At 35.5% G+C, this 12,601-nt stretch overlaps 3 protein-coding genes across 4 annotated transcripts in view; 1 reads left to right on the top strand and 2 right to left on the bottom strand.

Moving 5' to 3' along the window:
- Positions 1–5,412, bottom strand: part of LOC108740223 (insulin-like peptide receptor) — a 15,868-nt gene extending 10,456 nt beyond the window's left edge. Inside the window, exon 1 of the mRNA XM_018474457.2 lies at positions 5,032–5,412. Coding sequence (XP_018329959.1) covers positions 5,032–5,394 — 363 coding nt within the window. The 5' untranslated portion in view covers positions 5,395–5,412. The remainder of the gene's footprint in view (positions 1–5,031) is intronic.
- A 145-nt stretch (positions 5,413–5,557) lies between these two features.
- The window catches only part of LOC108740224 (gephyrin), a 28,213-nt gene continuing 21,169 nt past the window's right edge, over positions 5,558–12,601 (top strand). The window contains exon 1 of one of the 2 annotated variants that reach the window (XM_025973971.1): positions 5,558–5,645. The gene's annotated coding sequence lies outside the window, so the exon portion shown is untranslated. Of the gene's footprint in view, positions 5,646–5,898; positions 5,941–12,601 lie in introns of those variants that run through there. The other variant, XM_025973972.1, reaches the window with a different exon arrangement.
- On the bottom strand, positions 7,414–8,680 carry LOC108740225 (insulin receptor-like). The gene is made up of 2 exons (XM_018474462.1): positions 7,933–8,680; positions 7,414–7,644 (listed from the first exon to the last, which is right to left on the bottom strand). The coding sequence occupies exons 1-2, from the start codon at positions 8,329–8,331 to the stop codon at positions 7,543–7,545; spliced, it is 501 nt and encodes a 166-aa protein (XP_018329964.1). The 5' UTR covers positions 8,332–8,680; the 3' UTR covers positions 7,414–7,542.

Genomic DNA, 12,601 nt, shown 5'->3' with positions numbered 1-12,601 from the left:
TTAATCCCAAATTCTTTAAGGCATTACATTTTTGCTTCGGGCCCAAACCAAATTATCTTATCCAGGTCTTATTTGAAGTCGATCCCTAAAAAGTTTCCAGTCGAGTAGTTTCAATAAAGTTTATGGCATTTAAAACACGTTAGAAGCTGTTCATTCTAAAAATTCCAACAGTGTTTTGCATTATTTTTAGAACTTTCACGTTCCTTTCCATTTTGATTAACGAAAAGTAAATATTAAAAACAAAATAAAAACGTATTTTGTCATTTTATTCGGACTAACATTTAGGCAGCCAATATTAAGCACGTAATATCTGTCTCAATTTTTCGCCAGAGAGATTAAATGACGTGAACTGAATTAATGCAGGTCGCAAAAAATTGCCATGTAGACTGTTGTTCATATAAACAATATGTGTATGTATAAAAGATTATACTGCGAATAAAAAGTTCATCCAAGAACCGCCAACGGCAACTCTATCTTGCCAATCCTAGGTTTATCTGCTTCGTAACGGCCAGACCACAAACTACAATAATTGTCTTTCGGACGTTGGCCCTATTTAAACAGCCAATGCTAAAGGTCCAGTTGAGAATAGCATGTCGTTATATGTATCTACATATGTACAACGTTAGTACCTACGCACCATTCTATTGTGGTTGACCGTTTCATGAAAAATTTCGACATTTCGTCATGGAAAGCTACTAGACACAGAAACGAAAACGTGCTTCACCGAATGGCGTTAAGTAACCGATTTTCATTTCATCATATGTTCATGTAATAATGCTTCTTGCACTAACGCTTCCAAATTTGAACGGACAATAACGTTTTTGATGGTGCTCTCCATGGCGTTCTTTCATACCTAAAATGATTCAGTCGACGAGCGTTTGACCACAACCATTACTGCATCCTTTTTTTCTAAAAGTTACAGAACACTTGACCGACAAGTGCTCTGTGAAAAGTCACAATCATCATCATAAAGTCGTCAATTCTAAAGCTGGTTGTACCTGCACTCTTCCCCATCCTGGGCTCATCTTCGCATTTCCCTAAAACTAGAACAACCCATACCCTTAATAATCTGCGAACAGTAATCGAATCTACGTCTACCTCTACCCCTCCTAATTTCCGTTTCTGCCTCTAATAAGTTTCTGACTAGACTTTCATGCCTCAGGCGACCTTCTAACTTATCTCGCCCATTTCTTATTGACTTCCATAGTCCTCTGATCTCCTACTCTTTCTAATACCTCTTCATTTCTAATCTTCTCTATCCACGGTATCCTCATCATTCGCCTGTAACCTTTTCTTTTCCGCCGCGCCTACTGTCCATGTTTCGCATCCGTACAGCACCGTGCTCCAGACATACACCTTTAACAACCTTTTTCGAATTTCTAAATTAACCGTTCGCGAGCATAGAAGTGACTTCTTTTTCTTGAAGGCAACTCGACCCTGCGCTATCCTCTGCTTTATATCCTTACTACTTCCGTCCTGACTTATCTGACTTCCTAGATACCTAAAATCAGTCACTTCTTCTAATTTTTCCTCTCCTATGTTTATATTCGCTCTTTCCCTACTTTTTCTTCCCTTCACAAAAAGAACTTTTATTTATTTTACTCCAAATATGTATTTCAATCAAATGATGGCTGACTCAATCAACTGGAATCAACAGTAATAAAAGTCAAGACCGGTAACGGGATGCTAGACAAAAATCTGATGTCTTTGTTGACAGTAGCTCACCTTTACAATGCAAATAAAATAATTTATCAGTAAAAACAGCATTCTGATTTTTTATATTGTTCATACCAAAATAATCGAATAAATCGCTTAGATTTGTTGTTAACTTTTTTATACGTCTCTAAAATCAAGGTTATTTTTACGCGACGTCATCGTCAGCGTAATAAATGAGAAAAACAACCGTGCTCCACACATTTTCAAAACATCGTAGAAGACAACGGCCATTTGCTAATTTGATGGTCATTACTTTTAATCCATTAAATTGTCTTATAATTATATAAATAAATATGTACTACCAACTCCTGGTAATCCCAGAAAGACACGCTTTATAATTTAGTGAAAACAGATTCGTTTCTTACGATTATTATAATTTAATAATAACATTAGTTTTACATTATAAACACATTTATTAAAATCATACGATCATTTTTTGCATAAGGGGGAATCCTTTTTAAATACAATTCCTACGATTTTTTCAAATAACAGAAAAATAAGACACAAAAGGATATTCCTCGTTAAAATACAAAAAAAAGTATCTGAAAACACCTTACATTCGTTTCTTTAATGTATGGTATCAGCATTTTACTGTTTGTTGTTTAGGATAAGCACCTGTCCAGGGTGGCCGTACATTAAGACCTTAATGGTAGCTTGGGAAACGGGTTCAATGTTATAAATTACACAATAATTAAACCAAAATAAAAAGCCAAGCAATTCTCCAATGTGTGTCAACTTTAACTTAAAATACCGATGTTAAACGGACGTTGGCCTAATTACATACATATGTTTAGGAACATCATCATAGACTATTGTCTTATAATAGTAATAAAATAATGCAATGTTTGTATTCTAATAAGTCTGTTTTAAATTTGACTCGTCATTTGGCAGTATCTCTTTACAGCCGACAATTTATATTTAATAGTAACTCTTCCATTAATAACGAAAGAATTTGGTTTATTTAGTAGTACTTGCCAAGGCCTCTGCGTTGTTTTTCACATTATTATTACACCATCATTGTCCAAGAGTGTACACAACATATTTTAGAACTTAAATTTATTTTGAAACATGCGTTCATCAACGGTCGCTTGATGATGCGACTGAAATTTCCCATATTAGCATATATTCCATACCTACTAATTAATATTGCAAGTCATTTAACCTTTTATTGTACCTAAAAGTGTCACCAAATTTTCCAATAACACGTAGGTACTCAATTACTGGAACAGGCATTCATGTAGATGTGCTGACACGAAAAATAAACAAAATTTTCATCACATGGGTGATGCCTATGTTCAATTTTATTAAATCGTGTATGTACAAAAGAATATAAATCACGTTATTCGTTTCTTCTTTACCTTCTAAATTTGTATTTGGTCGCATAGTTTATTAAGGGTCAATTTGAATGTCAACATAAACAACTTTTCATTCTGGTCGGCAAATACTCCCTCTGACTTACACTGTCTTAACCTGAGTGTTAGATCTGAGGGCCATCTCCAGCCTCCTTCAAGAGATCATGGGAATGAGTGGAAGGTGGTTTGGGAATGAAAGATGAAGACAGAAAAGATCCCAGGAAACCACAGCCAAAAAGTGAAGCTGGGCAGGAGAACCCGGAATCAAACCACACGGTAACCCTCCCGAATGCTAAGTAATGGTTTATACCTTGAAGCTACGCTGCGCGCTTAAATTCAAAAGAATTTCAAAAAGATTCAGGCGAAGGTAATATAAAACATGATAGGTGCATGGAGGAGAAAATGGTCAAATGTCAAAAGTAATTTAATGAGAGACGGAAGACGAACAACCAGAATGGTTTGAATACCTAATTATAAGTGTATGAGGTAGGCAATGACAAACAGGTGGACATCAAAAGCGCAAAGTCAAGAAAGAGGTCAGGCTATAAAAAGCGTGGGAAAAAAAGACAAAAAAAACAAGGAAAAGGCATTAACAGGAAGAAAAAAGTTTTTGTAAGAACCATAAAAATCTACAAAAAAAAATACAAGAGCTCTTGCTCTGGTCAGTTTTATTACATAGTCTACCTACGCGTGAAACCAGAACGGCATATTTGTACGACATGATATCGACGCATCAATCATCGATGTTCATATTTTATAAATAGCGCCATTCTAATTCCAATGATGAGGTCGTTTTACGATTACTCATAATTATACTCTCAATTCTACAAGTAAAGCTATTCTATCACCGTTATCGCAACAGTTAGCAATAAACACCTTTCCATATGCCTTTATACTAATTTCCAACGTTTTAGAGTTCGAAATCTCGAAATGGGAAAACGGAACCCTCATACCCCTACTGTGTTCTCCTTGTGGTGTACTCATAAGAGCACTTCCATTAACGTCCGTATAAAATTATTGTCTATTATGTGATAATTTTAATTCCTATGCCTTTATGGTGCCTCATTCTTTTTTCGGCCAGTCTTTACAAGCGAGTACAGTTGAAATTTAACAGAAACAAGTGTGATATGAGTGCGAATCCTGCGTATTTTTTTATCAGACCGATTTCAAGAACGTGAAAGTACGTATATGTATTCCTAAATCGTTTAAGAACTTATCTCGTGGCATAACCTCGTTTGCCTTTATCTACTTTCTTACATACAAACGCACACTGTAGAAATGTTATTATCCAGTTTAGATTTCCACAAACAACAATTACAACATTATTATGTTTAACTTCAACTAAAGAGATGCTTAAGCACCCCAGCATCGCTACGTTCCGCTGGGAAGTTAGATAAGGGTAGTCGTCAAAATACAGATGAGTCCTCAATTTAAACGGAACATTCGGTGACAGACATCGATTATTTTCTGTCGATATTTTTGCCGTAGGTACCTTCTGTAAATGTTTCCTTCATAACTTTATTTTTAAGTTTTCGCTCCGTTCATTGAACTCGCAATATCGATACATGGAATGAGTAATCATAATTTCACTGCGGATCGTATTTCTTTGAAATCCCAGGTGCGCAAAAGAAGAGGCTCAAGCCAGGTGAAACAAAACAAAAAATTACTTATTACAGGCTCGCAATAATATCCCTCGCTGTTTCTTTATATTTGAAAATTGCTTATCGTCCGAACAAATAGAAATAATAAATAGTCTGAAGTAATCGCGAATCGTAGCAAGTTGTGATGAAGCGGAATGATTTGATTAATTACTTTCAATTCCTGCTACTGTCAAACGATTTTATTGAAGCGTACAAAAAGCCTTTTAAACTTTTTATAACCTTGTACTGATGGGTATTAATAATAATCAAATCAAAAAAGTTTGAAAATTAATGCGAGGGTGTTAAATGGCTATATCATGTACCTCCATCAAGTCTGGCATCTCAAAAAATATTAGCGAATAATCCCTAAGGAGCGTGTTGCCTCTTATGATAGAGAGATTTGGAAAAAGTTTGCTTAACGATTGTAATCCATATACTCTGTAGAAAAGCACATAGCCCTTCACTTCGACCAATTCAGGAAAAGTTAAATTTTCGAAATCCTTCGACGTTGCTAGTTCATAAAGCACAATCTGGAGATTTCCGACAATAACTTTGCACCCGCGTAGTGCTTCGAAACTAGTTACACTAACTCTAATGTCCATATCCAAGCAGTAAACAGAATCACTGCTCCCTTCGATAAAATTCACTAGCACCAGCACGGCCAAAGCGAAGCACACGCGTGGCATGTTTCACGTTACATTAGGCAACGTCGCAGACATCTTACCCGGTCTGGATTCCGCGGGTAACTGACAATCGCGAGTCCAGACTGTGACTTGATCGCGACTTGCTACACGCGTGAGCTTACTCCTCTTCTCTCCTTATAGCGTCCATCTTTGTCGGTAATATTGGCCTTCCGATATCGAACAATCCGCGGCCGCGTAGGTCTATCAGCTACCGTATTATTTTAGAATCAACTTGAAGCGAGAAAACTCGGCAGGTAAGTTATTGAAACAATAGCATATATAAAGAACATAACAAATCCGAAAACTGACGTTTGTTATCGTACAACCGTAACGTTTATTTACTTTCGGTTTCTACCATCACGAAAGCAAACGACGATGACGATCGTGCTTCACCGACAGCGAACGCGAACAGCCGCCTGAATTGCTTTACACCGTGAACTAAACATGTATATACGTACAGCTGATACGTCACTTGTTTTTTTCTACGGTTCATCGTAGTGGGCCGACGCGCCGGTGACGGTCGCATGTTCAATAGTGGGCCTTTTTTGGGTAAGTGCGGAAGGTAGTCCTCTTCCATATAAGGGGAACATCAAAAATTTCGTGTCAACTGTCGTATATTACAGCAGGAAGCTTTCTTACATTTCGTCATCATCATCATCATGGGGTCGTCAGTCTCAAGACTGATTGGACACGCACCTCCTATTCTGAGCTACCCACATCCTTAACCATTTGTGAACTAAGGTAGTCCAAGTCTACCGCTCTGCTCCTCTTACCTCCTGTTTGTGCTTCTAATATGTCTCCAACTATCCCTTCATGCCTGAGAAGGTGGTCTACCAACCCATCCCGCCTATTTCTTAATGACTTCCACATTACATTACATTAATAATTAAAATAAAACAAAAAAGCATATGAATATACAACCACCGGTTGCCATAGTCCTATTCATTGTGGTTGGGCACGACCTATTCTCAAATTCGTCTTGGAATCAAAATCAGCGGCGATCCGCGGTTTAACAAATTCTCTACAAACCGAAGCGCGCATAGGTCCTTCATGGATGCTTAACATCACAATATCGAATCTCTATAATTATGTGTGGTCCAAGGAATTTTCTAATAACTTTAATTAATGGCCCCAATCGAGTCCATTTTACGGTGGCAAGATCTTTGTTGGCTCCATAAACTGGTAAAGGCGTTTGCGTCTTAAATTGCAAGTTCTTTTGTTTTTTGTTATACCTTGAACAAGTAATCGTCTTCCCTCTTGTTGATGTTGTCAACTACTCGTCTTTGGATTAAACTCTTTTAATTTTTTCTTTCTCCATTCTTCAATTTTGACTCTACTCAAGATCTAAAAGTTATGTCGTTAACATGTCTTGAGTGGTCAATGTGAAGTTGCGTTGATATTAACACATTTTCAATCAATTCCTTAGTCAATGCAATGAGGTTCTACTGAAGTAACTGCAGTACTTCTAATTATTCGTTAAGGATTGCCCAGAATCTTCCATTGCTTCATCAAGCAATTGATGGTCTCCTTCGTGATCGTTGTTTTCGTAGAATCGAGTCCAGTAAATTTTCTAGGCTCATTAGTATCAGAATTGATAGTTCTTGTTCTCGGAAAATCCTAAATATCTTCCCTTTTAATGAGCCTAGCACCACCCAACCTTCAAATGGAGTGACTGCCTACTATCGGTCTATTTTTCAACAAACCTTCGTCGACTGCATTAATAAATAATAATAAAATTTTGACCAGTACAATCTTTGGTGGTAATTTTCTCTTAAAGATACATCTACATTCGTTTTTATTCTTCAAACACCGTTTGCATGTTACTTTGCATAATATTCTTCGTCTACAGTCATCAATCACTTTTCCACTTTTATCGCAATGTTTATTTATCCCTATTGTCCATCGTTGGATCAGATTTAATCAATTTTCTTATTTATCGGGTAATATTAATATGTTCACGTCGTGGACGAGTCTCCGAAATTGTAAAAATTCTTATTACATTTATTGACATATATTGAAATATTTAACAAAACAATAGTTATACATAAACGTAGATAAATAAAATAAAATAGAATAAAATAAGAAATATATCATTTCAACACCACTTCACCAAATATGAGATGTACCACGTCTACCCACCTACGTAGGTACCTACTCAACTGTCACGACCACACCCTGGCAAACGGTTAGTAGCCCTCGTATGAGTGATGGAGTATGTAAAACCACGTAAGACGGTAACACTCCATCTACCATCTAATAGAATAAAAACGATTCGGGGGTTCTGCATTGCAATTCATGTACTGTTTTAAGTAATTGGTTGCTAGTCTTTCTAAAATAGCTTACGAATACGTAATCTATTTAATTGATTCAATTTTATCAATAATCGTTTGCCGAATTGGAAAATAAAAAATTAAAAAGTATGTGTGTACCTTGTATATATATATGAATAAGCAAAATATGAACAGTATGAAATAAATGTAGGTGTAATTAATTATAAATACCTAATACATAACTTATCAAAAGTAAAATTGTTTTACTTACTTCCTTTAGATTTTGGAGATCGAATATAACTAATGAATAATCTCGAATTAAAGTGTTTCCTCTAATAATCGAAAGATTTGGTAATAGTTTCCCAATTGAAGTTAGACCAAAAACCCGGTAAATAATAACATAATTTTTGACTTCGACCAAGTCGGGAAAAGTGAGATTTTCAAAGTCTTTCGGTGTAGACATCTCGAACAAAACTATATACAACGATCCGAAAATTACTTTGCACTCACGAAGATTTTCAAAATTACTCAAGTTCACTCGAACGTCGACATTCTCGCAATTTTTGGCTTTGACGACGAGGAAACTTACGAAAAAACGGGACAAAACGTAAATTGAAACGACAAGTTTCAGTAGTTTGCAATTAAACTGAACCATATTGGCGACATACATAAAAGAACTTCAACTTGCTAAGTTACGCACTAGTTTCTGTCGATTGTGATTCTAATAATTGATTCATCTCTAACTACTTACAAAGCACGTAACGTGTGGTAGGGACAATTATTTCAAATAAAATGCAAGCTGCATACAAGTACCTCATTGTATCTCATGTATATAGGTACTAATGTTATATTAAGCGAATATAAATTACATACATTCCTTTCTTCGTCCTTTTGTAGAAATGTAAACAGCACTTTTTGGAGTAACTGAACTAGCTTAGGGTACCTATCGGGTTGTTCGGAAAGTCATTTCGTTTTTTCTCGACAGAGGATTTAATTGTATTCTTTTGCACCCAACTTCACAATTAAGCCGTATAATTTTTATATGCTTTGAGAGCTCATATAGCAAGGCTTGTGCGTGAAAAATTCCAATTAATTCTACGCAGTAGTTTTTGGTTGGTGCCCTTTTAAATATGGAGAGCGATAAGCAGCATTTTCGACATATCTTACTGTTTTACTACAGAAAGGGTAAAAATGCTGTTCAAGCCAGAAAGAAATTGACTGATGTGTATGGAGAAGGTGTGTTGACAGTACGCCAGTGCCACAACTGGTTCGCTAAATTTCGATCCGGCAATTTTGATGTCGAAGATGCACCACGTTCGGGAAGGCCGGTTGAAGCTGATAAAGACGCGATAAAGGCATTAGTTGATGTGAACCGGCGAATAACAACACGTGAGATCGGATTGAGGTTAAATTTATCAAATTCAACAATTTATGACCACTTGAAAGGCCTGGGATTATCCTCGAAGCTCGATATATGGGTTCCCCATGTTCTCACAGAGAGAAATCTGTGTCGCCGCATTGACGTCTACGATTCGCTTCTCAAACGTCACGAAAATGATCCGTTTTTGAAGCGCATCATCACTGGGGACGAAAAATGGATTGTATACAACAACGTCAAACGCAAGAGGTCATGGAGCAAAAAAGATGAACCGGCTCAAACCATTTCCAAAGCCGATATTCACCAAAAAAAGGTGATGCTGTCTGTTTGGTGGGATTTTAAAGGAATCGTTTTTTTTTAGCTTTTACCGGATAGTACAACGATTAATTCGGAAGTCTACTGTCATCAGCTGGACAAACTGAATGATGCACTTCAACAGAAAAGGTCAGAACTAATCAACAGGAAAGGTGTAGTGTTTCACAAAGACAACGCGAGACCTCACACAAGTTTGCTCACTCGCCAAAAGCTTTTACAGCTTGAATGGGATACAATGCTACACCCACCATATTCTCCAGACCTGGCATCATCGGATTATTATTTGTTTCGGTCACTCAAAAATTTTTTAGACGGTAAAACCTTCACCTCAAATGAGGAGGTCAAAAACCTCCTCGATCAGTTTTTGCCAGCAAAGACCAAAAATTTTATGAGCGTGGAATTATGCTACTACCAGAAAGATGGCAAAAGGTGTTGGACCAGAACGGTCAATATATAATTTAATAAAGTATTTGTTTATTATACGAAAACTGTCTTTCATTTTCACAAAAAAAAACGAAATGACTATCCGAACAACCCTATACATCGAAAAACTCCAAAATTCTATTCTGTATCATATAAACGTTACGATCATAGGAAAGAAAAGAAATTGTTTTGTTATGATATAGTCGTCGAACTATTAGTTTCGAATATCCTAAAATGGCCAAGCCGAAACGTAAAAGCAATATCTTTATAATGGACACTTATTAATCAGAACCGAATGAGTATTGAACAGTTTGCTTAGTCAATATATCAAACCAATTAAGTGGAAACTGTCTCTTAAATGGCCTGATAATTCTTCCACTTAATACCTTTGCCCATTATTCAGTTGCTTTACGTTCGGTTGCATGTTAATCAATGTTGTCAAACTGGCTTGAGCATCTAATTAAATTACTTTTTACTAAGTGAAAAGGCATTTTCACTTAGGGGTATATTTATTACCCTAGACTTTTCATTGCATTTTCTAACGTTGTATTCAAATCGTTAGCGATTCAACTTATTAAACGTCTAAAAAGCAATGAAGAATGTGGTCAAGAACTGTTGTAGTTATAACTGCCCCTTTAACACCGAATTTTAATTAATAAGAAGAATTTGCATGCATATGCATACCTTCCATCTCAACAAACAGCAAAATTACACAAACACTCGTAAATACTTTAATTTTACAAATTCAATCCACGGAATGTTCTCCAGTAAAACTTTAAAACCTTTCGCTTATTATAATGCATTCTAGCGAATATATAAGCATTGGTTATGATAATATAACCATTTATTCATTGGGATTTTTTTAGAATATGTTTTTCATCAAACTGGCACGTAAGTGGTTACATAAGAAAACAGAAAAACAAAATTCTATAAAATAGAAATATTATTTCCTGATATTGTCGTTAAGTTCGTATTAACAATTACTATTAGTATACATATATCGAAAATGCTAAATATACAAAATGCAAACTACATTTTGAATTCTAAGTGAAATTTTAGAACAAATGACAAAGCACCTTTAAACTTTTTGCAGGAATTTATGCTGTCTAGTGTGTAATACTTCACTATAAACTATGTATATCACACTGAATCTATAGAGGAAGAAAGCCGACAAGAAAAAGGAAATTCGTAGCACAAAATAAAGAAAAGAGTATTTGTGGTAATTGACCAATTCTACCCTATTACGAGGAGATAAAATGTCTGCTGTTGCGAATTTCGTAGTTCATGAACCTTTCGAAAAAAAAAGATCAATAAATTCTGGATTTGGGCAACAGGAGTTCTGTATTGTATTTCCCTTGTGCATGGGATCATCTTCAGTTGCCCGTTTATGTATTGGTCAATATTGAATACATACGTACTTTTGCAATTTTCGAAGGTATTAAGTCCATTTTCCCCACCTACTCCAAGAATGTACATTTCATTTTCTTAGGTATTTCAAGTATGCATGAGGAAGTAGTCCGTCCTCCCTAAACGATAGTCCATTATTCAAATGCAAAATATTTATATTTTTTCTTATCTTACGCCGTAGAGAGTAAACCAATATTTTACATCGATTTGCTCAATAATTAGCCGTTACAGTTGCTTGTGATTGCAATTTAATCGACTTAGCTTTATGCAGTTATAAATTTGCTAAATTTTAGTAAAAACCATACCTAAATCGGTTAAGAAATAATGAAGTTATGCCTTTTAAAAGATATCCCTGCATTAATTTTATCAGGTGGCGACTACTTTTGTTTACCTCTACATTCCTTTAAGTGCACTTGACCTAGTTTCAATGATCGGCATGATGGCCGCCATCGTAATAGCCAATCGGATGCATCGAGGCCGTTAATAACAATAGGTTACGCATTCCTGAGCTAGTAACCCGCGATGCTCTGAAGGGTGCACTTCGTTGCATCAAATATTTCTGTATGCGTTTCGTTAATAATAAATGTTTTAAAAGATTAAAAACAAATAAGTTTGTTTAAGATTTGTTTTAAGCTTGTAATGTAAAAACAGGGAATATTTATATTATTTAATATTATTTTTGATTTTAAGCGTTCTAGACATAAATATTACCTAACTACTTCTTACTAAATTAAATAGTTCTTCGTGTAATAGGATTTAATTGTTGTATCAAATATAAACGTAAACCCTTTGAATTCTTGTTTTATTTCTCAAAATGACTACATCAAAAAGGAACTTCCTGTTTATTTAAATAACAACAGTATGACGAAGTCGCCTACTGTAAAAGGGTTAATCTTTTACCTACATCGAATCTTTACAAATAACGACTAAAAAATGACCTTCTACAAGTTACTTAACCCAAGTTTACAAAGTTAATGCTTCTGCAAGCAGAATTGGTAAACAGACGTTAAGCGACACTTTCAAAGCAGAATGAATTATTCTGTAAGATATGTCTAACATGTCGACGTATTGAATGAAATAACAACGCACCGGAACTAGGATACATGTGTTAAGAATAAAAAAACATTACAATACTTAACGATTGATATCATGGTACATAATGGTCCTGATGAAGCAGCAGACTCGTAGCAATACAGTAAACATTTTGCGTAATTAGCGTTTCAGCAGACGAGTCCTTGAAATAAAACATGATGTTCGTAATAGATACATGTATCTGTATGTCTCCGAGTCTGTAATAAGTATCCCTATAAATTTTTATATAGGTTCCATGTATATTTGGTTCAATACACCTTGTATTTTCAGCTTTTACATAGCGAACATCGACATGTGATAAATAGGTGTTTTGTAAATGTTTAAC

The sequence above is a fragment of the Agrilus planipennis genome, unplaced genomic scaffold, assembly GCF_000699045.2.
Source record: "Agrilus planipennis isolate EAB-ADULT unplaced genomic scaffold, Apla_2.0 scaffold158, whole genome shotgun sequence".
In the NCBI taxonomy this organism is placed as follows: domain Eukaryota; kingdom Metazoa; phylum Arthropoda; class Insecta; order Coleoptera; family Buprestidae; genus Agrilus; species Agrilus planipennis.
This window is presented reverse-complemented; position numbering and strand designations above follow the sequence as displayed.

What these genes read in the sequence shown, in the direction of transcription:
- LOC108740225 (XM_018474462.1), bottom strand. Translation starts at nt 8,331, where the DNA reads ATGTATGTCGCCAATATGGTTCAGTTTAATTGCAAACTACTGAAACTT. An exon ending in ATCTCCAAAATCTAAAGGAA is followed by an intron (nt 7,645 to 7,932) that starts GTAAGTAAAACA and finishes TTATTCTATTAG; the next exon opens with ATGGTAGATGGAGTGTTACC.